This window comes from Anopheles funestus, chromosome 3RL (assembly GCF_943734845.2).
Source record: "Anopheles funestus chromosome 3RL, idAnoFuneDA-416_04, whole genome shotgun sequence".
In the NCBI taxonomy this organism is placed as follows: Eukaryota; Metazoa; Arthropoda; class Insecta; order Diptera; family Culicidae; genus Anopheles; species Anopheles funestus.
In genome coordinates, this window is record NC_064599.1 from 16120001 (window position 1) to 16144699 (window position 24699).

The following is a 24699-nucleotide window of genomic DNA, read 5'->3' on the forward strand; positions in this document are numbered from 1 at the left end:
CACACATAAAATCAAAACTGTTGTACATAACGACAAACGACACGTGTGTTTGAATATAGTTGTAGAAGTAATTAGTGTTCCGGTGTCTGGTAGCGTTGGCAAAGTTGATTAGCATTCACGAATAAAAAGATTACACATTGAACAGATAAACTGAAAACAAACACACAGACGAAAAGTGAGAAGATACACACACACATAGAGAAAAACACACAAAACCACATTCCGGGACCACTACGTTCATTGAACATCGAAGGAGAGGGTAGTGGACCAGAATCGACGGGCACTACTCACTTTTCGTAACACTTTTGGGGAAAGCAATCTTGCGGAATTTTCGGTGCCTTACGCCGCCCGAAACTAGGGAAAGCCATTGGATCCTCGTAGACACCTTGCGAGTTCCGACGACCACCGACGGTGATGTCGTCCACGTAAGAAACCAGACAGTGCCAAGGCTTTCCCGCTAGATTCACTAAAAAAAAGGAAGAAGCGATATAAATTAAACTCGATTAGGAACTTGAATTACCCCACAACTCTCAAAGTGTACACTCACGTGGGGCATCCGAGTCGTACGATTTGTAAGGCGTTCGCTTGGGAGTTACATGCTGTGAGCTGTCCTGCCTAGAAGTATCGCCATATGTCACCGTTTTCTTCAGCGGTGGTTTCTTCTCGGTTGTCTGCTCACTCGTCGTACCATCTGGACCGGTAGGAATCGATCCCGTTTCTTGGCCGATCGTTCGCTGGAATTCCTGAATGCTGATGCCGAGCTGTCGGGTACCTTCCATCAGTGCCTGGTTCGTATTCTCCACGCTGTAGCTACTTTTAAGTGACAAAGTTTCCAATCGATCCTTGGAGAGATTTTTACGCGGTAGCTTTTCACTCGACACCTTCGGTAGTGGTTGTGCTTGATGTTCCTCCTCGTCTTTTGCCTCCTCGACGCGTTCGATTAAACTTAACCGCTTGATACGATCGAAGCTACTGTGGAAATCGTTCTTACGCCGGAACACGATCGGTATCGTGCTGATGTTCCCGGTTCCCAAGTTCACTCCGTTTGCACTTTGTGGGCTGTGTTCGTTGGACACGGTTCCGCTCGGTGCAAACGGTGCCTGAAGCTGATCGCATAGTTTCTTTATTTCGAACCCCATATTAAATTCCTCATCCGTGATGTTACGTTGCTTCTCCAGGCTGCGTCTCTTCGAAGCTTCACTGCGCTGCTGTTGTCCACTTCCGTCCGATTGATCGGTGGTTCCACTGCTGTTGCTACTTCCGCTACTGCGGTTACCATTGCCACCGGAACCATGTACACCCGCCGTGACTGCACCAGTACCGTCACCACGATAGTTGCACACTGTGCTTGATTTGGGTCGTCTAAGCTTTACCACTTCTTCGAGTATTGGTGGCCGTACTGGACAGCTATCGGAATTGCGACGCTCACGCTCCGGCGATCCTTGATCCGTTTGCGACAGGCTACGTCCCAGCGATAGGGATTTCAAACTCTTTAGTTCCGTCTCGAAACTATGAATGATTTCGTCAAACTCGGAAGCTTTCACCAGTGGTTCCTTATCATCGCTGTCCCTGCGCGACTGTAGACTCCCATTATCGATCGCGATCGTTGGACGCGCCGAGCCTGGATGATGAGGATAAACCTTATTATTGTCCATATTTGAGCTACTGATACTACCCCCACGACGGCACTCGAGAGCCTGGAAGATGGAGTTCGAGATACTGCTCAAGTTCGACTTAAGACTTCCGTTCGAGATTTTTCGATCGGGCGAGTAGATTACGTCGTCTTTACGCGAATTCAACAGTAAGCTCTCCGTATCCGCATCAACAATTGCGCTGCTGAATCCAACGGTTTCGCTAAAATAGTTGTTGCTACCATCGATCTCATCGTTCAGAAATTGAAACAGCTCCTTTTGCTCACAGTTTAGCAGCTCATCCTTCAGATTCATCTGATTGATCAGCTCGTCGTGGTCGATCGAAAGCGTGTTGAGAGAGTGATCTGACAGTCGATTTGCTGCGGCGATCGCCTTCCTCAGGCTGCTGCTCGTGCTCGGTGATCGTTGATGGGCGGACGCGACTCCACTACCTCCACTGCCACCCATCAGCGGTGACTGCGTGACCGAGGGCCCGAGCGAGGGCGCTTGGTTGGTTCTATCGGCTACTAAAAAATGATTATCCTCACGTCTAGACACTACGGGTGTTGGCGTTTGAATGAGCGAAATGTTACTGTTCCTTAGATACGTTGAGCCGGCATTCAGCACCTCCTGCATGAGAGGAGAGTGACATTTGGCAGCCAGCGAGTTCGCAAGTGACGAGCTGGCACTGGACGTCTTCGATGAAATCTTATCCAGCGACTTGCGGTAGCTGGGGGACCGGTTCAGTAGTGACTTCTGATACTGCAGGTAGGCTTCGTCGTACGGTTGGGCTGTGTCGGCGATGTGTATCGACCGATCGTTCGGATCGAATTCGGAAGTTGATAATGGTGGAAAGCTACGCATTTCTCCGGACTCGCCCCCTATTATCGGCCCAGGCTCGTCCTTACTCTGCTGCGTGCCGAACCCGGAAGACATTTGGTGTAGAATCTTACGCTCCACCTCAGATATCTGCTGCTGCTTTGGCGGCCCGCTTGCGTGTACTGTTTGCTGCTGATGGTTGTCGTCACGAGGTAGCGCTTGATCATCCATCTGGGATACTGTTTCCTGGCTGCCGGAGATCGTTCGCAGTGGACGATCTTTCAGAGGAATGTCGTAACAAAAATCCGATCCTGACACAGGCCGATTAAGCGATTCCTATGGAATAAAATCAAACTCGGTTAGATGGCAAGTAGCATAATGCGAAGGAAAACTAGGCATCCCAATAAACACCGAACACAGGCGCATGCTTACAACAACTTGAGGCTGATCCTCTACCTGATAGCTTTGGCTATAGATTGGTCCACCCGGGATGCGGTAGTCGACTGGTGGTACCAGTTCCTTTGGCAGGCTCATGTACTTCTGCTGCTGCTGCTGTTGTAGCGGCACCGACTGCAGATCGGACCCAGGAAGCGTTTGCGAGGAAGGCAGCGGCTGCAGCTCGAGCGTCGTATGTTTGTGCTTCTTTTTCTCCTCACGTTGCTTGATCACAATCTCGTTGACCAGCTGTTCCAGCTTGGTGTTGGCGTAGTTATCATTCTTCTCCTTGTTAGCGTTACGTTTCTTGCGCACGATCGATCGTATGCGCTCGAAGCTGCGCGCCAGTTTGGAGTCTTCGCCCACTTCCTTCATGGTGGTTAGGTTGTAAGATGAAGTTGGCCCAAGGTCGAAGAAATAAAACAAGTTTAGTGCTCGGTTTACAGTTGACAAATTTCAATGTTTTTGAACTGTTCTGTAACAATTAAAGGTGCTAAACGTGCTTCTATAAGAGTTCAATATCTACATATCTAAGAACAAGATGCCAAACTAATCATTTCATATAAATATATTTACAAACTATTCGTCACACTAGTTATTGAGAACTCTTATTCGAATGTACATCTAATTCTACTATCGATCTTACAAAATCAGACATATCAACTACCGTTCCCAAAGTTACTACTATGAAAACTTCTGTGCAATTGTTAAATTTTGAAGTGTCACGTGTTCGGTGGAAGGCATCCTTTCGGTACCTCCCCCCAAAAAAACTGATAAAGAAATTTAGAATTTACCTGTTCGAAACTCTATTTCACATTGAAATCACAAAACACACACGCACGGTATGGTATGGCACGTGGATGCAAGGACAAACGTGCACGCATACACAGTGACGAGAAGTTGTACGGGTTGTGGGTGAGTGTTTGTGAGGTTCGGAAGGATATCGCGTAGTTGGAAATAGTTTTATGTTTGTTGATGCGTTGTTGATTGCATTACAGTATAGATAGCAGTAGTAGAATGCAATCGTTCGAAGAAGATAGTGAGTGGAGAACACATTGCACAGTTAACACAACCAGCAGGCAACACACAGCAGGCAGTTACGTGGATCGTGGAAGATAGGACAGATTTAGGTGTAGATTGATGGGCGCAGAATAGTGTGATGTCCAATTGGCAGTGGATGGCGGTAGACAATAACGTGTCGGAAGGTTTGCATTTTTTGCATAGAAACATGTGTTTTTGTGTGTTTTTTTTTGTTTCGTTCCAAACAGATGCACAGCAAATGTATAAAACAGTGTTCGGTATTGTTTGTTTTGTTTGGTTTGCAATATGCGGTTTGTTGAATCGGGGGCCATCACAGGAAGGGAGAAGAAGTTGGTCGAGTAGTAGTTGATGATTGGGGACGAATTTTGAAGAGAGGAAAAAGATATATACACACATAAATTTTTATACGTTCGATCGAATTTAGTACTTCATTCGGATGAGTAAATGGGCGCTGATGTGTTGGCGGTGAGATGACTGTGAGGTATTGTGAAAATTTGGTTTTGTAAAGCTCTATTATATGTGTTGGAAATGCTTTAAATAAAAGCATGTGTCTTCTGCAGTGTATATTTTTTGTTGGCATTCATGCCCAGATAAATCTTCTAATAATCCCTACTGTACAGGAACATAATTTAATGATTTAAAAAAATAATATCTTAAGATACTTTCTGCTGCCGATTGACACATGCCATTTTCAATTCATTTTAAAAGTAAAAACAATAGTTTACAAAAACAAAGTGACTTTCATTTGTGTCGTTGGTGTTTAGGCAGCTTTTTATTTGCTTTGTTTTTTTATTCATGTGTATTTTTTGTATATTTATTGTATGATGTGATGTAATATGGAAACACGGCGATATGAAACGATTGAAACATGGCGAACCTATATGCACTATACATTCAGGTTACATACACTAAACACATACTCCCACGTACACACACGCACACACACACACAAAATGAAATCTAAGGACACACATCTAACATACACCTAATGAAGATGAAACAATGAGAGAGCTGCTGTTTGATGATACAACACACCAACCAACCATCACAATGTATATGAAAATGATGACCGAATGTCCTAACACCAATGGTTTGTGCAAGCACACGTTCTTACCTCTTTTTTCGACTTTAATTCTTCCGAATTGAAGCTGTTGAGCAACAAGGCCAAGAACAAGTTCAGTACCATAAAGTTACCCATCACCAGCGCCGGTAGAAAGATGGCAAAACACGACGATGCTCCTTCCTATGTACATAAGGATATGAATTGTGTAAAGAAATATTTCATTATTTATTATGCACGAGATTCAATACATACCTCTTCCTCCGCACGCATACAATCCCACAAGGGCTCAATCCACTCTCCGCAAAGAATACGAAAAATCATCATAAACGAATGAAAAAAATCATTGAAGTTCCATCTGTCCGAGGGGAGAACAAAAGTGGTACATGAGTCTAAGATGTTTCACATGGTACTTCAACTCCACGTGCATACCTTGGCACCGGATCCGGTGCAAACTTGTCCGGAGTGTAATCCTTCGAGAACAACTGCATGCCGATAACAGCAAAAATATAGATAACAATCACCAACACGAATGTAAGATTACCTAAAGCACCTATTGTCGATATGATAATACTTAGCAGGACCTTCATTGTGGTCCATGATTGTGCTAGTTTCAGTACCCGTAACTGTGAACGAGATTGAAAGATTGAGAAAAGAATCCAAACAACAGCACAAAAAAACGTTATCAACTCACCAATCTTAAACCTCGTAACACCGTCAGTCCCTCTATCAGCTCGAAGATCAGATCGAGCAGACTAACTGAGACGATGATCAGATCGAATATGTTCCAACCGCACAGGAAAAAATCCTTCGACAGTGCCATCACCTTCAGTATACATTCTAGAGTAAAAATGGATGTAAAAACCTGCCACACCACGTTGAGGGATGTTTGAGATGTTAGTTACTTCAAGCGAGATGGTAACATGAGCAATTCTGCACCAACCTTATTGCCAATATCCAACGCATCGCGCACGTTTGCGTTCATCCCGTGGTGTTCTAGTGCTAAAAACATTGTATTTAAAACAATACATAGTGTGATACCTAGCTCAAACAACGGATCTTTAACAATCTGTAAAGGGGAAATTAACAAATGTTATTTGAAGTTCTGTGCTGATAGAAAAACACGACACGCCTTACCTTATATAAACAATTTTGAAACTGCAACCATCCCTCGTAATCGATGCAACATTGAACACAGCTATCACAATTTCTATCAGGAAGATCATCTTCTCCATTTTTGGATTGATGAAAGGCAAAGAAACGAAACACAATCAGTGTAGTAAGTCGGCTTGCACCCCAAAAACCCATCCATCCCATCCTTACCTAGTACAACAATTTGAGATAAGTACTCCGGATGGAGACCGTACACGTTTTGCTGCTTGAGTTTCGCCAGATTTCCGTTACACTTTATTATCCTAACCTCCCTCGGGGACAGTGCGAGCGTGACGGGCGTCACTTCCCGCTGTTGCTGCTGCTGGTGCAACGGTAACGACAGCTGGGACTGTGGTAACGGTTGCTGTACCACGGGCGCTGGAGGTTGCTGTTGAGCTAACTGGGACATCGGGTGTACAGGATGTCCGTGCAGCTTGTGATGCTGCTAGCAGCAGCCAGTGTTGTAGGTGCAATTAAAGAGCAATCATGAAGCGCCATGTCGGATGAAATATTTAGTATGTTTAAACGGGTTGTATGTAGGGTTTGAATATACCAGCTTAGGTCGTTGGGAAGACACACAGCGTGGTACCGTTTTAAAACAAAAGAACGATGATGTGTACATGTGCCGTTGGCTGGGCATTATTAACACACACACAAAGTCTCAAAACGCCCCCAACGGGTAAATGAATGAACGGATATAAGGCTCAGAATGTGAAGAATAAGGATGTGTTAAAAATGAGTTCACTCCTGAGGATAAGATGGACATTTGCCTGAATGGGATGTTTCTTCCTGTTTGCTATTTCCGCACTAACCTGCTCACCCGGGTCGCCGGCCACCGGGTCCTGTTCCTCGTGGTCGTCCACCACGCCGGAATCATCCAACGACGATTCCCGGTTAACGCCTCCTTCGCTTGCATTCGAACTTCCCTGCCGGCTGGACAGTAATAGCTGACCCCGATAGTTAGGTCCTGTAGCGGGATAAGACACGAATGGAAAAGATTGCTTTATAGCTTTGTTTTCCTAGGTCAAGGAGTATTCTTCCTGTGATAAATCAAACCAAAAGTGGAAGTGAGTTATTATAAAGAAAGGTTTTTTTTCCTTTCTTCTCAGTACATTGCTGTTCGGAAGATTGATGTTCTTATTAATGATGATTGATTGATTGATATTCTTATCAAAATAGCTTCGAGTTCCAACTCTTGTACCATTTTGTAATCCACGAACCATGTTACTAGGGGAGTGTTATCAGATAAAAGTTATTCCTATTCCTTTGAAGGAGAATATAAATTAAGAGGAAAACATTAAGGACATATTTATACACACCCAAAGGATGCAACGTATTATTATTTTGCTGCTGCTGTTGCTGTGGCTGTTGAGCTTGCTGCTGTTGCAGTTGTTGTTGCTGTTGCTGCTGTTGTTGCTGCTGCTGCTGCTGCATATGTGGCTGGGGTTGCTGCGGTACGGGAGGCCCCACCGTTAGGATGCCTTTCGTTCTCGTCACAGCCAATGCCTGAGGCCGTACAATACTGTGCCGAGGGCTGGGAGTTGGACTTGGCGTCACGGAGCGGCTTTTACTCTGCACAAATACACACAATACGCAATCAAAACGGAAGTCACCCGTGACGAAAAGTTCCAATCGCAAAACAAATCAACTCACATGATTGTTCCCGTTGCCCTCCTTGCCCTTTTTCCTTCGGCGAGTCTTTTTGCGCGAGTAAGACGCGAGCAGGACACCCTTCCGGGCATCAATCTTTTTGCGTTGCTGCTTGCTGAGCTGCTTCACATTTAGACTGGCCGGATCGAAGCTAAACGTGGAATCGTCTCGATGATCGATCAGATCCTTGCGCCGTTCCTGTTGATTGGACGTAATTAAACACATGACATTAGGACATTTTGGACGGAGTTAGTTTTTTTGCCCCCATATTGGCAAACAATGGGTGTATACCTCCTGCGTGATCTCTGCTTCCTCTTCGTAGCTTAACGCTACGACGGCCAGCATCAGATTAATCAAATAGAAGGAACCAAAAAACACAACCACCGTGAAAAATGACACGCTCATGGGACCGCACGTTGCCAGGACCTGGAAAAAGGGGTGAGAGATGAAAAGAGAGAAAACAAAAAAAAGAAAAGGAAAAACGATTGAGATTACATGGAATTATTAGAGCAATGTGTAAAACTCTCGTCAATAAAATGGTAGCTTTTTATTGGCGGCCGTCTAACAACGTTCGTTCGCTTTTCTCCCAAAAGGATAACTCTATAAACCACTACCAGCTGCTTCAACATCGATGATCAAGGCATTCGGTTTTCCATCGGCCGAAAAAATGAGGAAGGGCATGGGAGGATCTACCACAATTGAGGTGGAAAAGAAAATAAAAGAAAACCCGGTACAATTGTGTGATGCGGTGTAAAAGCAAAACGCGAATGCGAAAAGTTAAACACAAGCAAAAGATTAATGGTGTTTTCCTGCAGCGCAACGGGAGTGCCTAGCTGGTGGTAGACAAATTGCTTCTACACAATCCACACACAGCCGAAAGCCTGGATGAACGATGACGTTAGGGGCAACGAAGAACAAAAAAAAACCATAGAGGCCTACATCATTGAACGTTTTTCACAATTTTTATTTGTTTAAATCGGATCTCGGCTTTTTTTGTGGTGCGTTTAAATGCGCACCAACGTCCGTAAGGAGGTGGAAAATGTAAAACAAAAACAACTTGCTACCGAGCTTAAGCTCACGGCCTAAAGCAAACGGGTTCGGCGGGTATGTGGGTGCGTGTTGATGCATTGAGTGAAATAAATTTCACCCCCGGGAATCGATCATCCGTTTGGTGCGGGATTTAGCTTTTTATCCTTGTTGCGACGGTGGCATTGTGCAACAATGCCTTCGTTAGGACGATTTATTTGGCTACGTGTGTTTCCCCTCCCCCAACAACCCCAACTGCAGGAATGTTTACCGAAGGGAGCTTTTCTTACAAATTTGTGAGATAAATTTTTCCTACGATTAAGGTGTACACGCGCAATTGTGTACAAATTGTACTAGATGGGGTTAGGAAACATAAGAGCTGAGAATGTTGTCCTTTAATGAAGCTAAATGAAGATTTAAACAAGTATACAAGTATAGTAAACGATTGATAATTAATATAAATGATATATTTTAAATTTAAATACTAAAGCTTTGAACCACTTTGAGGAGCTGAAACGGAGACAGCTAAAGTATGTAAGTCTTATTGAGATAATATAAAGAAACCTAATAGAGAAAATAATAAACTTTTTTTACAGCAGAATCAAAAGATTGTATCGCTCTCAATCATTCCACACTTACCATATTATATACATTCTCCCAGTAGTCGAGCGTGATCAGCTGGAAGGTGGTCAGCATTGACCACATGAAGTTGTCGAAGTTTGTGTAGCCGTGATTAGGATTCTCTCCAATGCAGAGGCACGTGTACTCTGTGGGGGTAAAAAAGACGAGAACAAAAATATAGATATAAAACTCAAATTTGTCCGATAGCAAACTCATCGACGGAAGGCACCGTAAAGCTCCATCAGAGGTCATACAACTTCCCGTTGAAGATACCGCATCCGGATAAGCGATAACTATTGTAGAATGAAAGGATTATGGATTATGTAAAGTTCCGGTACCGTATGCATAATGCATTCTGCTTTGCAAACGGCTGGTGCAGCGTATTGCATCCATCTAATCACACAATAGATGCGCATAACGCACAGGTACGGGACAAAAACGGGACTATCCTCGAAGGACCGTAAATGCATTGTTACTGTCGTTGGGTGGACTACCCACACACACAATTTGTCTGTGCTTGTTGGTACAAATTTTCAATAAATAATCGTAAACATTCATTCAATGCAATGAAGCTGCCCGGATAAAAGACGTGCTGCATGCATCGTTCCGATCGAACCTGATTCAATCACTGGGTAAGGTCGGTGTGCGGTTTGTCGATTGGTAGTGAACAACCTGGTACCTGGATTAGCTTCACATGGGTAAAGCACACGGTGGAACGGCATCAAACCATGGTGCCAAAATGTCAATTTCGTTGATCCGTTTACCATATGTTCCAGTTGGTAAGGGAGGCAGGGAATGGTTTACTGATGCATACGGTAGGGTAAGCGATTTATTTGTCCACTGAGAAGGCTGATGCGTGGCTGATTCGAAACAGGATACAGTATGGGACGGATGATGGAAACTGTAACCAGAAGCACATGGATGTATGTTTTGCATTTTACAATCTTTCTTCATTCAACACGAACGGGAATGCAAGTCCTTCGTTGCATCACATTTCCCAATGCGGAGTGGAGTTGTTAATGCTAAAGAACGGCACACTATCATCAGGGAGGAATTAGCGTATTGATTGATTTCGTTACGTTGGTAAAATACCCTGAAGGAAATGGGTAAATAAATATTCTTGTGGATTGTAATTTGATTTAGTATTAAAACCGACCTTGAAGCACTATGCTAATATTAAGAAAGCGGTTTATGAAGACGGTTAATCAGTAATAGCGCACATACTTAAGAAATGTACGTTTCATCTGAAATCATTCTACTTGCCTCAATTGCTAGTACTAATCAACATACTTACCCGGGGGACAATGTCGTGCTCCAGTTAGATTTCCACACAGCATCGGCAAATCTTCCTCGTCGTGGATCCAATTCTGCGTATCATTTACCCACCTATTTACCAAAAAAACAAGATAACATTCTCATCAGTTTCCTACGGATGGAATCGAACTGGACTACTCACATGTGCCATTCCTCGTGGCTAACGTTCGACCAGTCGCTTGGAAGATTTTTGACACACTTGTTTCGCAGCTCACCCATATACACCTGGAAAAATAAAACGAGAACAAAAAGGCTTAGTGCATTAAGTTGCCTGAAGCTATCCTCTAGTCTGGTGGAGCTTACCTGTAGAGCAAACAAAGCGAACACCATTAGGCAGAAGATGGTCAACGTCATGACCTCCGCTAGCTGCTTGAAGGAATGAAGCAGCGCGTTGATGATAGTTTTCAAACCTAAAGACAAAAAAAATCCCAAAAGAATGTATCCTGGTTTTTTGGACTGAATAGTGGACCTGTTATACACTCTACGTACCCGGCATTATTGAGACCGTCTTGAGCGCTCGCAGTACACGAAACGTTCGCAAACCGGCCAGATTGCCGACATCTAAGGCTATCGTTGCGTAACCGCTGGTTATCACTACAAAATCCAGCCAGTTCCATGGATTGCGTAAATATGTATACTTATTTAGTATAAAACCCTTAGCTATCATTTTGATTATCATCTCGGATGTGTAAATTGCTAAAAATATATACCTGAAACGAAAATGGGAAGATTCCTGATGATCGATTGTTCACTTGCTGGACAAGACACAGCAGGGAGATGGATGTTTGCATAACTAGCTACGAGTCTTCATGTGCATAAAGATCAGTTCGTACTAAAGTTCGGACATTGTACTCAGTGTGATATTCATCGCCGCCAGGATAACGCAGACAAATAGGGCAGTTCTTTTTTTCCCCTCTCGGGTGAATGAAACATGAGCACACAAAATACACACTGCACGCTGTATCAAGAGTAATAGCAGCCATAAAAATAAATTCGAAGCACGTTTCGCTTTCACAAGTTTTACCTAGTTCCCTGACGCACGGCACTGTCTCCGGCTGGTTCACCGCCTCAGAACGTAGCCGCGTACGTAACTGACGTACAAGATTCTTGAAATGGGTACGCGCGAATTGGGAATGCATGCAATCATTTCCCTTCTTTATGGTCTCGACAAAGTAATTTCAAGTTGCCGACAAGACATTCTTCAATGCTTCAATGTCCGATGGACGACAAAAGGCGCCGGGAACGTGGCTGTACGTCTAAATAATAATGTCCCAGAGATCAAGACAGTGTACGAAAGTAAATCCAGCACACAAAGAGCTTGAAACTCCATTAAAATGATTTTCAGCATTGAAGATGAAATGATCTTGATGAGCTTTTTTGAGGCCATCCGAAAGCTTTTTATTGTAGCAATTCATAAAATTTCAAATAAAACTGGCCACGGGTTGGGAGATGTGTCCGAGTCGGTTAAAACTTAATACATTTTGCTGACCGCCCCTAATGCAAGGGTAAAAAGGGTGATTGTCCAAGAAATATCCAACGTAATTCATCTCCCGAATTTTCCTTGACATACAAAAAAAAAAAAACGAACACAATGGAAAATGTTTGGTCGTTTCTTACTCTGCTTCCTCGATCGTTTCCGACATCGCTAGGAAGATGCAGTTGACCAGAATGGTGGCCATGACGAAGTAGTCAAAAAACTGATTGGTCGCCAAGTAGACGCAGGCACGTCGGGTCGGGCTCCACGGGGTGAAACAGAATAAACTTTTCGTGCCCGTGAACCGATGGATGTAGTTCTTCCGAAAGCGCTTCGATACCACGCAGAAGGTCTGGAACGGTAAAAGAGGAGAGAGAGAAAGAATGTTTGTAGCAATAGTTTCAATGTAAATGTTTCAAAAATTTGTTACGAACTTTACGGAACTGGAATAGAATAATTGTATATTATTACATTGAATTCAAATGGGTTGAAACACAAAAGATTTGGCCAATCATAAAACATGAACCAGCGGTATGGATAATAAAGCAAATTATTTTTTGCTCAGTAAATAGAAAATTAAATTATAGGAAAAATACATTATTTTTTGAACATACAGAACAAAAATTTGAATATGAATTGGAAAACATATGGCCAAACTATTGTGCAATTCTCCACTGTGTAACGTTCACGTTTCGCCCACTGCGCATGTCAAAATTTCGCCGGAACAGCGTTCAGTTCGCCGCAGATGTCAAGCACCTTGTGGTACTTCCGGAAATGAAACGAAAAAAACAGAATCAGCTAGTGGTGGGCAAACCTGCTATGAATATTTGCTAAAGAAAATAAATATCAGTCCCGATTTAAATAAAAACATTTCATATCTTTGAATAAGTTATTTAAAAAACAGTATTGAAAAATTGCTCAAAAATACTATCCTTCGCTTGATGGTGAAGCTGAAACTTTGTTTCCTTTATGGCAATTTTATTTTTGCTTCTTACGAACGGCCAGACTGGATCAGGCCTTTATGGTAATGTTATTGCACTTTCTTTACCACTGTTATATGTTTGATTTGTAAATCTTTGAAGAATATGTATGTATTCCACGATGTAGGGGCAATAGTAGAAAAAATAAATAAATCACCAAAGAACCTCCATCACTCGAACGGAGCGGAAGAACTCCCGGATGAAACGTTTCCCAGAACTATAGTTCCGAAGTTTGCACGAGCTAGTCGAAGGATTGAACTGACAGCAAAGCCTACATCGTAGACTTCCGCTAATAAACTTCCTCTTTCATCCTATCAATTCGTGCGGTGTAGACGTGATTTCGTCTTTGCTGCCGTGAAAAATGAGAGCTAAGGTATTGATTGTTCCATTGCACAAGTGAAACTTCCGTGTGAAAATGTGAAGATTGTGAAGAGTTTTCTATGTTGAATATCGTCGAGTGCTACTTTTTAGCGATTATACAGAGTGTCCGTGTTTTTCCACCTCGGCATCATGAATTGTGTTTCAAGCACATGTGTTTCTTTGGTTCCCGTGTTAGCTTCTTTCACTTAATCGGAGTTCCAATATTGCAAATTTTCTCTATTACTGTGCAGTACAGTGAGGTGTACCAGTAATTGCGTTTAGCACCGTTCGTGGTTTAGAAAATTCTTCACATTCGACCGAAAGCCGCACCTCTTTGTTTAGTGGGTTTGTGCAAATTGCTCTGTTCTAACACCCGGTTTTTCTATTTTCCCTACAGTGGCGTAAGAAGCGTATGCGGAGGTTGAAGCGTAAGCGCAGGAAGATGCGTGCGAGGTCCAAGTAAACCCCCGGGTAAGAAATCGTTCATACAGAAATTTCGCTGTTTTACTGCGAAGTGTGGTGGCGAAGCTGGTACTGATTCTTTGTTGTTTTTCTTCTTTCCCTTACAGCCGGTACCCTCTACCGATAAAGCTGTGCGGAGGAACCCTCGATCACCGGTTGAAGTCGAACCAGGGCGGCATCATTCCAGACACCGTGGGAAGGGTGAAATTATTCACCTTCAATGCAGTGTGTTTGCTCTTGCACTTTACAAAAATTGGCATTATAACGATCCGAATAAAGGCCGTCAGGAGCGGACAATGTGCTTCCGGGGATGATGGATCCGGTCGAACACTGAATAACTCTTAAACTCTATTAGTTCATGTGTTTCTGATTTTAGTGTGGAAGGTGTGAAAGAAAATTATTATCCGGACCTGTTCGGCAAATAATGTTTAGAAACAGTTCAGATCGGTGGACAGTTTTTACCTTGCAGCGTTGTGGGATATTGTGTGGATAATAGGCTTTCGTTGGATACTGTGGAAGAATGTTGTTTTATCAGTTTAAAAATTGTTGGAATGATGAATTGTAGTTTAATTTCGTCGAAATGTCATGTAGGTTTCACTTTCAAATTTGCTTATTTGTGCATAATATTTGAATGTATAGGCAGGAAAACGTTTTTTCGCACAGCGCTCATCTAGAGATCCCTTCACTGGTCAGTACTCCATGGTTTAATGTTATAATTTAATGTTAATAACCAATTGGGTAAAATTAAACAATTCGCCAATACGAAGTTCGTTTAGCTAGTTGGTTGTCACTACAATAGCCGGTGTTCTAATAATTGCTTTTTCAATACCACGTGTTGAGTCAGCTAGTTCCCTAAAGTCAGTCGATTATAATTTCTTGATGAGACATATTTTATTACATTTTTCGATCAGCAGAACAACACTTTAACGACACGAATCCGCGTCAAGTAGGAACCACTGCAGTTATAAAGATACAAATGTTCATTCTAGCCTTCCTTAACGACCTACGCATTGTGCGGAAAAATTATTAGCTCGTAAGCAACACACACCAAATAACGCCTCAATGCAATGTATGAAAATGATGCATCACGGTCCGACGATTATTGCTCTATGCCACACACATGATCCCCAGTTTAGGCGTTGAAGGGACCGTTAATATTGATCAAGCACGATGACAGTAAAATCGCACAAGTTAATACCTTTTCCGGTAAGCAAAAAAAGAACAACGAATTCAGTTTCTATCTGCAGCACATTTATCAAAAAGCTATATAATTGTTAGCGTTGCTGCTTTCGTGCTGCTTGCCAGCTTGGCTATAGCTATGTAAAGACCAGGAAATTTTCGTAGGTTGAAAAACGATTTCAGTAAGGCAGTATTTTATGATTCTGTATAAAGAAACACCCACGCCAGTTCCATCAGAAGAAGGCTGAATTAATTTCACAGAAGCACATTTCGCAACGTTCAACTATCTTAATTTGCACTTCATTAATATTGACACATTCTCTTAATACGTCGATAGATCGATAACACGTGCGAGAAGACGACGCAGACCTCGCTCAGCCTACAGATTTTAGTTGGTGGGTTTTTGCTTTGAAGCCGAATTAATGTCTCACTGCGCGTTTAGCGACAAGATGGTATCGACATTTGCTCCATTTCCTGTACGTCTTAAGGACACCACTTGTCTTGTAATTCTCCCCCATCGATGGAAGCTATCGTTGCAGTATGAAGTAAAACAAAATGAAACACCGGAAACGGAATGAGAAGATTCTCTCTTTCCAGCAATATCTCCCGCAGGACGTAAGCCGCCTGCCCTAGTATTCTATCCTGCTGGTGGGTAATTATCCATATCACTGGCACCCAGCTGTTGCTGTTACTTTAATCACCTATAGCTTTTGAAGACCGATAGCGTTTCCCCCTGCGGGTAGTAAGAAACGGAAATGACGTATGGTTCTATTATTGACTGGCAACGGATGAGATAAACGCACCCAAACCGTGGTACCACCCGCTACGTATTCTATCCTAAACAAGCAATATTATTGCTTACCATATTTGTATAGGGTGGCACACTTGGAATAGTCCTGTGTGTTGGTACTAGACAAGAGGTTGAGTTTTCCTTGATCTGAGGGAAGTACTTTTTCCTTCGTGCCGTTTCTTGATGATCTGTTCAGATCAAGATTCATTCTCGGCAAAGAAAGACAACGTGGTCGATAAAGTCAACAAGTGACATTGCGCGTCGGGATGGTTATTGACATGTTATCGATTCCATCAATTAATTTGCTTGCATGACTTCCGGGAAGATTTAAGTGAAACAATATCGGAACCAGAATCTCATCCATCATTGTCAGACGATTAGATTGGTCGTAAGTTGAGCTTTAGTGCAGAAATTCAACCCACAGTTGTTTGTTGTTTAAAAATTGTTCTGTTGTTTTGCCTTCCTCTAGTAATGAAACAAAATGGAGCTTTTCAAATGTAAAAGTTTTCTTTTCAGACACTGATTATTGTTTACACACAATAGTACTATACTGCACAATCAAGTAGAATTTGTAGAATGTGCCAGTTGCTCTACAGCATCCATTTTCAACAAAACAAAAATAAATTTCTTTTTTCTGTACCGCTTTTGTTCAATGCACTCACACATTCTCTCTCACTCGTGCAAGTTTTCCTTTCATTTATTTATCTGTTCGTTGGAAATAATTTCAAAATAGAACCACAGCAAAAAAAAAAACAAATGGAAAACTTCGTTAATCCACTTGGAGTGGCAGCCGCCATCTTGACCACGTGGGCGCGTATATGTCTGTGGTGACACTAGCTGTGTGAGATTAAATGATTCTGGTTCTTTTTGACCAAGGTTCCCCAAATGGAAAGCCCGTGAGAAATGATGAAAAAGCAATCTCGTTTCGTATCGTACGATTTCCACGTACCCAACTGTGGAAGAATGGCAGTTTTTTTTTGCTTCTTCAAATTAGCTTCTATCAACACGTCAACATAAGCTTCACCTGAAGCAGCTCGCAAACTCACCGCTTGAAGTGTTGTTTTATTTTCTTTTCAAGATTTAAACATCAGTTTCTCTGTCGCGGAAGAAAGTTCGACATTGTGTTTTTCTTTGTTTTTTTTTGTTTCATTCTCTTAGTTTTTTTTTAAAAAGAATGATCCACATGAGTAAAAGGTCATCTCGTCGGTGGAAAAAGATAAAGTTTCTGTGATGTGCCGCTGCTCGATACATTAGTGTGGACAAAATGTCCGATATTGGTGAAGTGCAGTTTTGTTGAACCATTAATTACTGAATCATCACAACACAACACAGCTTGAAAAGGTCACATTTCTTCGATAGAAGGTTGTTGCTCCGAACGACTTTTATAAGTTACAGTTTGTTAAAGTTTATTCCATTTACACGTTGCCAGCTGTCATAAAGAAGTATCGAAAATAATAGGGGAGATTTTTTTTCTCTGCCCAAGATTTAAGAGCTATGTGTGTGTCCCATTCTTATTCCATTTCACACACAAAAAACTATTACATCTTTTGGGTGAACCATTAGGATGAACCGCTACGACAAACGGGGGAGGGGTTTCTTTTTTGCACATAATTTTCTAGACACTTGAACGATCTTATCAACGCGCAACAACACCGATGCGTTGGAAAATGTCCGGATGTACACTGCCACCTCACAGTTGGTTGTTCATGCGGCTTTTACAAAAAAAAACAAGGAAAGCAGCAAAAAATAAATAAAGAAACCAGACGAAAACCACCATCATCATCATTATTTTATGTAATGGTCGTTGTTCCCCTGGGCGGGGGGGCCGGTGCGGCTGGAATGTGGGAGCAGTTTGCCAGAAAGTGTAATGCACGAGAACGACCATTTGACAAGCCACGCCACAAGTGGCCACCAAGGGTTTTCCAAGAAGGTTTCGCATACGCCAGCACTTGTTTCCACCATGCCACCTCTCGTTTAGTTTCGTGCACGGTAAGGAGGCACGACAGGTCCAAAAGGCACATAACCAAATGTCGTTTGAAATAATAAAAAACGGGCTGCTTTTATGGGTTTTATTTGTTGAGCATCCCCCGTGTTGCGGAAGCCATTACAAATGGCAGGAATTCAGTTTAAAAAAAAAAATCTAAATCAATCGGAATAAAGTTTTACTTTAGCGGACCACAAACACACACAAAAGCATTTCCATTGCGTATAGTAAATAGTTTTCAAACAATCAATTCGAAAAGAATGTGTTCCCTTCGTACTCACACGCAAACACACAGAGCCACGGGGAAAAAATTCCATCTCGCTCTCTCTCTCTCTCTCTCTCTCTGTGTGGTGTCGGTAGAATATAATAAAAAAACGACATAAAATAAAGAGCCATAAATTAAAAATTAATCGTCACCCAAGTCAACCGGACCGCGAACACGTGGAATGTTGGTGTTGGTGTGTACGTGTATTACAACACTTGCTTTACATCGAACTCGTGGTAAAAAGCTTGACGCGAAGTTACGTTTGGCCAATTGGCTGCAAAACGACACAGCTTTTTTCGGGGAGGTAAGCTTTTCGGGTCTGTTGGAGAGGTAAGAAGGAAAGGAAGGTCAGTAGTAGTTGCTTTGTTGCGCTTTTCCATAACACACACACGCATAGAACTTTTTGGTGTGGTCGGGGGGCGGGGGGCGCAAATTGTACCCTTATTGTTGTTTGTGGTGGGCGCGCGAGGCTTTTCATTTGATATTTTTCATGCCTGCATTCGGTTGGAAAATTATCGTAAAATATATAGTCGCTCATTTTCTTTTATCACTCGTTTTTTTTGCCTCCCCTCCCCCCGACCACTATCGGGCCCTTTTACATCCCTTTTTCTTCGTACCTGTCGTTTACTCATTTGTCTGCTCAGTAAAGTCAGTACCAGTTGGTTGGTTGGTGTGAGTGGGATTGTGTTTTTTTTTGCTTTTCCATTTTCACTAAGCGTCTAGCGTGTCTCTCATATCTTTCCGTTTTTTTTTTTGCATTTTTATTGTCTACTTTTAGCTCTTTCTCGTTTGCACGCTCAGTCTTTCTCGTTTGCATTTCCTCCATTTTTTCCCAACTCCTCTTTATACCGGCATGCCAGTGTGAATGAAACAAAACAAGTCAAATGGTGAAGTTTTCTCACCGATTTTATTCGGTTTGCAAAAAAAACAACGAACAGGGGTGATTGTTTTTGAGGGGGGACACACAAAACGGGCGGGACGTAACCAAAAAGGTTACTGCTCGCCGACATGATCGAGTGGAAATCGCCGCGCACACCATTTTCCGCATTGTAATGCCGCATTGGCGGTAATCCAACATTAGCCACGGGACGGGATGGGCCGATGTAGTGTAAAAGCTGCGTCTCGCGCGCTTGTTAGAAACACGCGCGGGAAGAAGCAAAGGACGCGGCTACAAAACGGGATCGCGAGAAAACGGAAAAGTGAAGCTATGGTGAGAAAGAATGGATGTTGATGAAATTAAAACAAGCGCTACAACAGAGCCGGTTGGTGGCCGTAAGATGGCCACAGGGAAGTAGAGAGCGAGAGAGAAAGAGTTTTCTGCCATCTGCCACCAGTTGGTGTGCCGCCGCCGCCGGGTTGGGTTGTTTGAATAGGAGATATGTAATTAAGAAGCTTGCGTCTGTATTCTATTTTCTCATCGTTTTTTTTGTTGCTGTTGCTGGAAGGATATTTATGGCAAAATGCGTTCCCCATCGCGAAAACTGATCGAAGCAAAATGAAGCAGAAAGCTTTTTCCTATTGGAAAATCAACCGAAGAAGAAGAACAATATTTGCTTTTGGGGGACAAAAAAACAATATTCACCCGACCATGACGTCTAGCGTCTTGTGCTCTCTAACATCAATAACGGCTGGGTGTTGAGCACGAATAAATCGAAAGATGAATAATCGTTTCTTACACGCAGCTAGAGATACGGGGAACTAGAGGCGAAAATGGAGGAAATGGAGGAGAAAGATTCGTAAGGCTTGGCAAAGCGGACCAGTTAGTGTTGATGATCGGTAGGGCTATATGGTGGGTTGCGAAAAAGGCTATGGCAAATCCTACTAGAAGGTTCACTTTACCGCGTGGAAATTGGTTTCGGATGGTCATAATTTACCGCAGCGCGAGTTACTAGAAAGAAGGAGCCTTTGACCGGCATACCGATAAACGAGCGGGTGCCGGTTTTTTCTCTCTTTTCTCATGCCATCCGGGGTTGGGTGAACTTTCACTTTCGATGGAGGGATTTCCCGAACGCGAGTGGCCCGGTAGGATGAAGTGGATAAGCCGTACGTAATATGCGTTCCATTGTTTATGTTAATGGTTTTATGAAGATCTTTTTTTGTTGTGAGTTTCTAGATCTATTTTGGCTAGATAAAACGCGAAATAAAAATTCTAAAACAAAATACAATAATCTGAGTCAATCGGTTAGATGTACCAATGTGAAGATATCGTCCTTAAGTAATAAATTTGAGTTCCTTCCAACCGTTGGTGTCGTATAGCTGAAGCAGCTTCTACGCTGGTTTGTAGCTCTTTAAGCTAAAATCGTCTACAAGAAAGCATTTTAAAGTTAAAAGAATAAAAACATCACCTAAACACATTTTAAAGAACGTGTATAAAGTTAGACACATGTTTCTTATAGAAAACAGTGAACAGTTTGTTAAGGAAATTGCGATGAGTTGCAGTAAAGCGATTACGCTGTTTAAGCGCTGCTTAACAGACATACAATATATGCTTCTTAACTGCTTATTAAGAGCTGTTACTTAAAAATAATTTAAACTCAAACGCTGAATGCTTGATAGACATTAAAAATTTAGCTTTTTATTTAAAAAAAGGCGTTTGAAATTCATGTTTTTTCTTCAAAAGCTAAATACGTGAATATTTTGACGTTTTCAGCTATTGAAATTGTACAGTACACAGACACGTAGTGGTTTCACGTTGATTAATAAAATCCAATCGCATCACTCGTTGTATACTGTACGCATTATGCGATCCCTAAATCGCCCCATCGTTCAAAACTGTTCCAACTCATCGGTTACGACATGTCCCCAACATTTCCATCCGGTTAGACACCATTAGCCATTCGTTGGCCGTGCCGCCAATGTTTCTATTGGGCTCTAAACGTACGAAAATTAGTATACTCCACGCACAAAAGGAAACGAGGTCACGTTCGCGAAACGCGCTCCACAGCGACGGAGGAAGAGGTTTGAAAATCGAAGCAAAAATGTCCTGTCGCAAATCGATTAACAACATTCTCCTGACTTGGTGCGTGTGTGTGTGGCCGTGATTTGCCGTTTGCCAGGTTTGCCGACCGTGCAGCAATATTGAACAATCGTGATACCGGGCGGCTTTCTGCTACGGTAAGTTAGTGCCCCATGGTAGTGTCCGTTGCTATACGCTCGGTCACACAGACCGGTGCCCGAAACGGTGCCCGGATCGATTGGGTTTAGTGAGCCAGCAGAAAGCAACACAACGACCATATCTTGGCATTTTGCTTCCCTCCCGATTGGAAGTAACGATGATGGCAAACGACCACCACGCGTGGGGGGTAGACGCTTTTGTGTGTTGGACGGGTGCGGAATCGGTGATAACTGTGACCTGCCGGACTTTCGGAACGGTTGCGTGTTTCACGCACTTCGTTTGGTTTCGATTGCACATAACACCCGGAGGGGTTCGGAGGCGCTTTTTGGCGTGGTTTTGGTCTGAGGCCAAAACCACTCGACGATACAGGCAGGCAATCTCCCCGGTGACCATAATCGATGAGTGAGATGAGCGAGCGGAAAAGCAATGGTCTTTATGTTGTGGTTTCGCACCGTGTTCGCTGTGTGGCAGTAATATTGAAATGAGCAACCACCACCACGATCGCGCTACCAGCGCATTTGCCACTAACTTATTCATAATCCGGTAGCGTGTAGGAATGTGTGTGTGTGGTTTTTTATTGCAGTGCGTACGACACACATATGCGGTGTTACATTAGCTCGAGGTGTGTCACATGTGTTCGGTGTACACCATATCAATGATAAATCCCGAACGTCAAGCCATTGTCAAAGTAATTGTATTTTTCTTTCCATCATTATCGCTCCGTAATAACAATTGCAATGGCAAAGAGTTTCTATATATTTGCAATCAATTGAAATTTATAGTGATAATCATAGAAATAGATATAGAGGTATTGTTCCGTTCGATGAAGTTACGCCTAATCTTGTGCCTAACGCCGTAAAGTATGCAATCACATTTATTCGAATTATTATTTGAGGTTTACTGGATGATTTGGAAATTTCTACAGCATCCTTAAAATTTGAATCGAAGAATTTGTCGATTAAAAAGATATTTGCATACATTCAGGAGCGCAAGTTCCAGCCAAAAAACCTCAATATAGCTAATTTACTGCTGCTATTACTTCTCGCTTCTCGTATGCTTCTCGCAGTACTTTCTATATGAGAAATAAATTATCAAACATTTAAAGTCGTTTAATGAAATGTGTTTTTTTTAATGTTAAATCTGTATTAAAAAAATGACTACCTATCGTGTCTAATATTTTAATAATAGAAAATGTTTATTTATTGAACAACATTTATTTATCAAATTAATAAAAAACAAATTAAACATTACCATTTCATGTAAAGCAATGCTAGAGTTCACCAAACAAAACTAAGAACAACTGTTAATTTATAAATGACCTCCACAATGTACACCTCCGGGTTGTAAAAGATTTTATGAAAAGTATCAATTTAAATCTCAAATTACAATCTTTTATCCCCTCGAGCACAACACGCACCACTCTGTTTCTGGGCCGGGCTTTTCAGTGACAGAATATTAATTTTACCCACGAAAACGATGTTTGTCAATTTTCACCTCATAACCCATGCGACGTGTGTCGGGAGCGTCCAAGGCAGTACATAGTTAAAGTGAGACTAAGAAGGATGTTTTTTTTTGGTTTCGTTTCCTTCACCTTTTCCATCAGTATTCTCCGGTACGATTACTTTGGTTCTAAATGTTCTCGAGGTGCCTTCTGGCACTTTTAGAGTTTGGCCACAATGTGTGTGTGTGTGTGCGTTTGCACATGGGAATGTTTTGCCGCGTGGCAGAATGCCATAAACCACACCATACTATGATGGTAAGGTGTGTTCGTGTGCCCCGAAGTGCTGCTGGGTACTATGGAGCAAACTTATAAAAATATTTCAAGTTTACACACACCCCATGATGCCCAATTGTGTGAGTGGTTGAAAGGAAATGGTAATAGTAAAATAAAAAACCAAAAAAAAAATTCTACTACTACCACTACTACCCAACTATCCATCGAAACGCGACGTCCTGCCGTTTCATAATCATTAAAGTGCCGGCAGCGGAGTACTTAAGTTGTGTATCGACATAAAACGGAACGGCGTGAACAGGTACCGGGCAAGGTCCGTGTTTTCCTCCCCATGCTCATTTACCTAGCGATGGGTGTAAAGGGAAAATGTTGCTACTTTATGACCACCAAAAAAAAACAGGGACCCGCAGCAACTCGCGCTGGACCAAGCAGCGGTTAGGATGATTACGATTCTCCGCACTCTGCTACTGTGCGTGTGTTCCGGTTGTGTACGTAAGCCACAGGTGACACAGAGGGGAAAAAAGGGAGGACATCAAATCAACCTGAAAAGGGAGAGCATTCATCTCCGACGTGGTAGAGTTTAGATTTTAAATATTGTTCTACATTCCATCATTGGATGCGTGACAATGGTGGTTCGGCGGTGAGTAGAAAACTGAGATTTATGATTGTTGAAGATGCTACTTTTTTGTTAGACGACACAGAAAAGTCTCCACTTGATGTGTACGCTTCAATCTTCTTCTTCGTTGACGAATTTCTTTTGGCTTTTGTGTGTCATTTTTGACGTTTTTCTGACTTTTAGCTGCCTTTATACTTTTTCAGACGCTGTAAAGTAGGGTACCTTATGCTGTCGAATTTATTTTCTACGACGTAAGGCGCCCGAAGCAGCAGCTGCTGATGGTTGGATGTGTATGCCCACACACTTGCCCCACACTGTGTGAGTGGAAAGCCTCTTTTGATGGATTTTGAGACCGACTTGGAGCGTGTGAAACTTTTGCTTTTTGTTTGAACATTTTCGTTTCGTTGTTTTTTTGTTCTCTTCTCGCTGTTACTTTCACCATAGTTTATTATCTCCTTGCAGCCGTTACTGTTGCTCGACGGGGCTCGTGTCCTTCCGCATAACGCCACACAACAACTAGGGAGCATGATCGCGATATCACACGCTGCTTCCGGCGCTCAAACAAATCTTTTATGTATGAAGTGCATCATTAGTTCGCCTTATGGTTTTTGAGGTAGAACCAACCGTTCGAGGCCGTTAGCTGGTTCGGGTGGCTTGCGCCTTTCATCACAATGGCAGGCAGGCAAAAATTCGTTACTTGCGCACACGTTGAGTGTTTTATCGTTATCTCTCTTGGCTGTAATGCAAAAAAGGACACAGCGGGCAATATGTCTACGATTGACGGTTGAAGTGCGTGGTGGAATAGGTAGGATGGTGCCGCGGGATGAGTACGCGGGCAATGATACATCAAGAAAAGTTTGCCTAATGAAACAGTAGTAGCAACAGCTTCAATCACCTGTTATGTACATATTTCAACAACAAAACAACAACAAAAAAAGAGTCCATGCAGCAATGGGGCGCTGGAGCGTTTTGTTCGTTTTTAGTCTTATTGAC

General features: G+C 42.5%; 1 protein-coding gene and 1 long non-coding RNA gene across 2 annotated transcripts in view; one reads left to right on the forward strand and one right to left on the reverse strand.

The window, feature by feature from the left end:
• Window positions 1-24699, reverse strand: part of LOC125768987 (sodium channel protein 60E) — a 121981-nt gene that overhangs the window by 13714 nt on the left and 83568 nt on the right. The window contains exons 5-25 of the mRNA XM_049437344.1: window positions 12367-12575; window positions 11239-11459; window positions 11053-11159; window positions 10892-10974; window positions 10730-10821; window positions 9454-9581; window positions 8080-8214; window positions 7792-7986; window positions 7458-7710; window positions 6951-7105; window positions 6310-6580; window positions 6124-6212; window positions 5930-6055; window positions 5681-5851; window positions 5419-5612; window positions 5242-5344; window positions 5041-5169; window positions 3680-3691; window positions 2883-3254; window positions 548-2786; window positions 292-466 (exon numbers count right to left, since the gene is read on the reverse strand). Coding sequence (XP_049293301.1) covers window positions 292-466; window positions 548-2786; window positions 2883-3254; window positions 3680-3691; window positions 5041-5169; window positions 5242-5344; window positions 5419-5612; window positions 5681-5851; window positions 5930-6055; window positions 6124-6212; window positions 6310-6580; window positions 6951-7105; window positions 7458-7710; window positions 7792-7986; window positions 8080-8214; window positions 9454-9581; window positions 10730-10821; window positions 10892-10974; window positions 11053-11159; window positions 11239-11459; window positions 12367-12575 — 5459 coding nt within the window. The remainder of the gene's footprint in view (window positions 1-291; window positions 467-547; window positions 2787-2882; window positions 3255-3679; window positions 3692-5040; window positions 5170-5241; window positions 5345-5418; window positions 5613-5680; window positions 5852-5929; window positions 6056-6123; window positions 6213-6309; window positions 6581-6950; window positions 7106-7457; window positions 7711-7791; window positions 7987-8079; window positions 8215-9453; window positions 9582-10729; window positions 10822-10891; window positions 10975-11052; window positions 11160-11238; window positions 11460-12366; window positions 12576-24699) is intronic.
• LOC125769004 (uncharacterized) lies at window positions 12959-14027 on the forward strand. The gene is made up of 2 exons (XR_007419000.1): window positions 12959-13576; window positions 13961-14027. It is a non-coding gene; the product is annotated as an uncharacterized LOC125769004 (long non-coding RNA).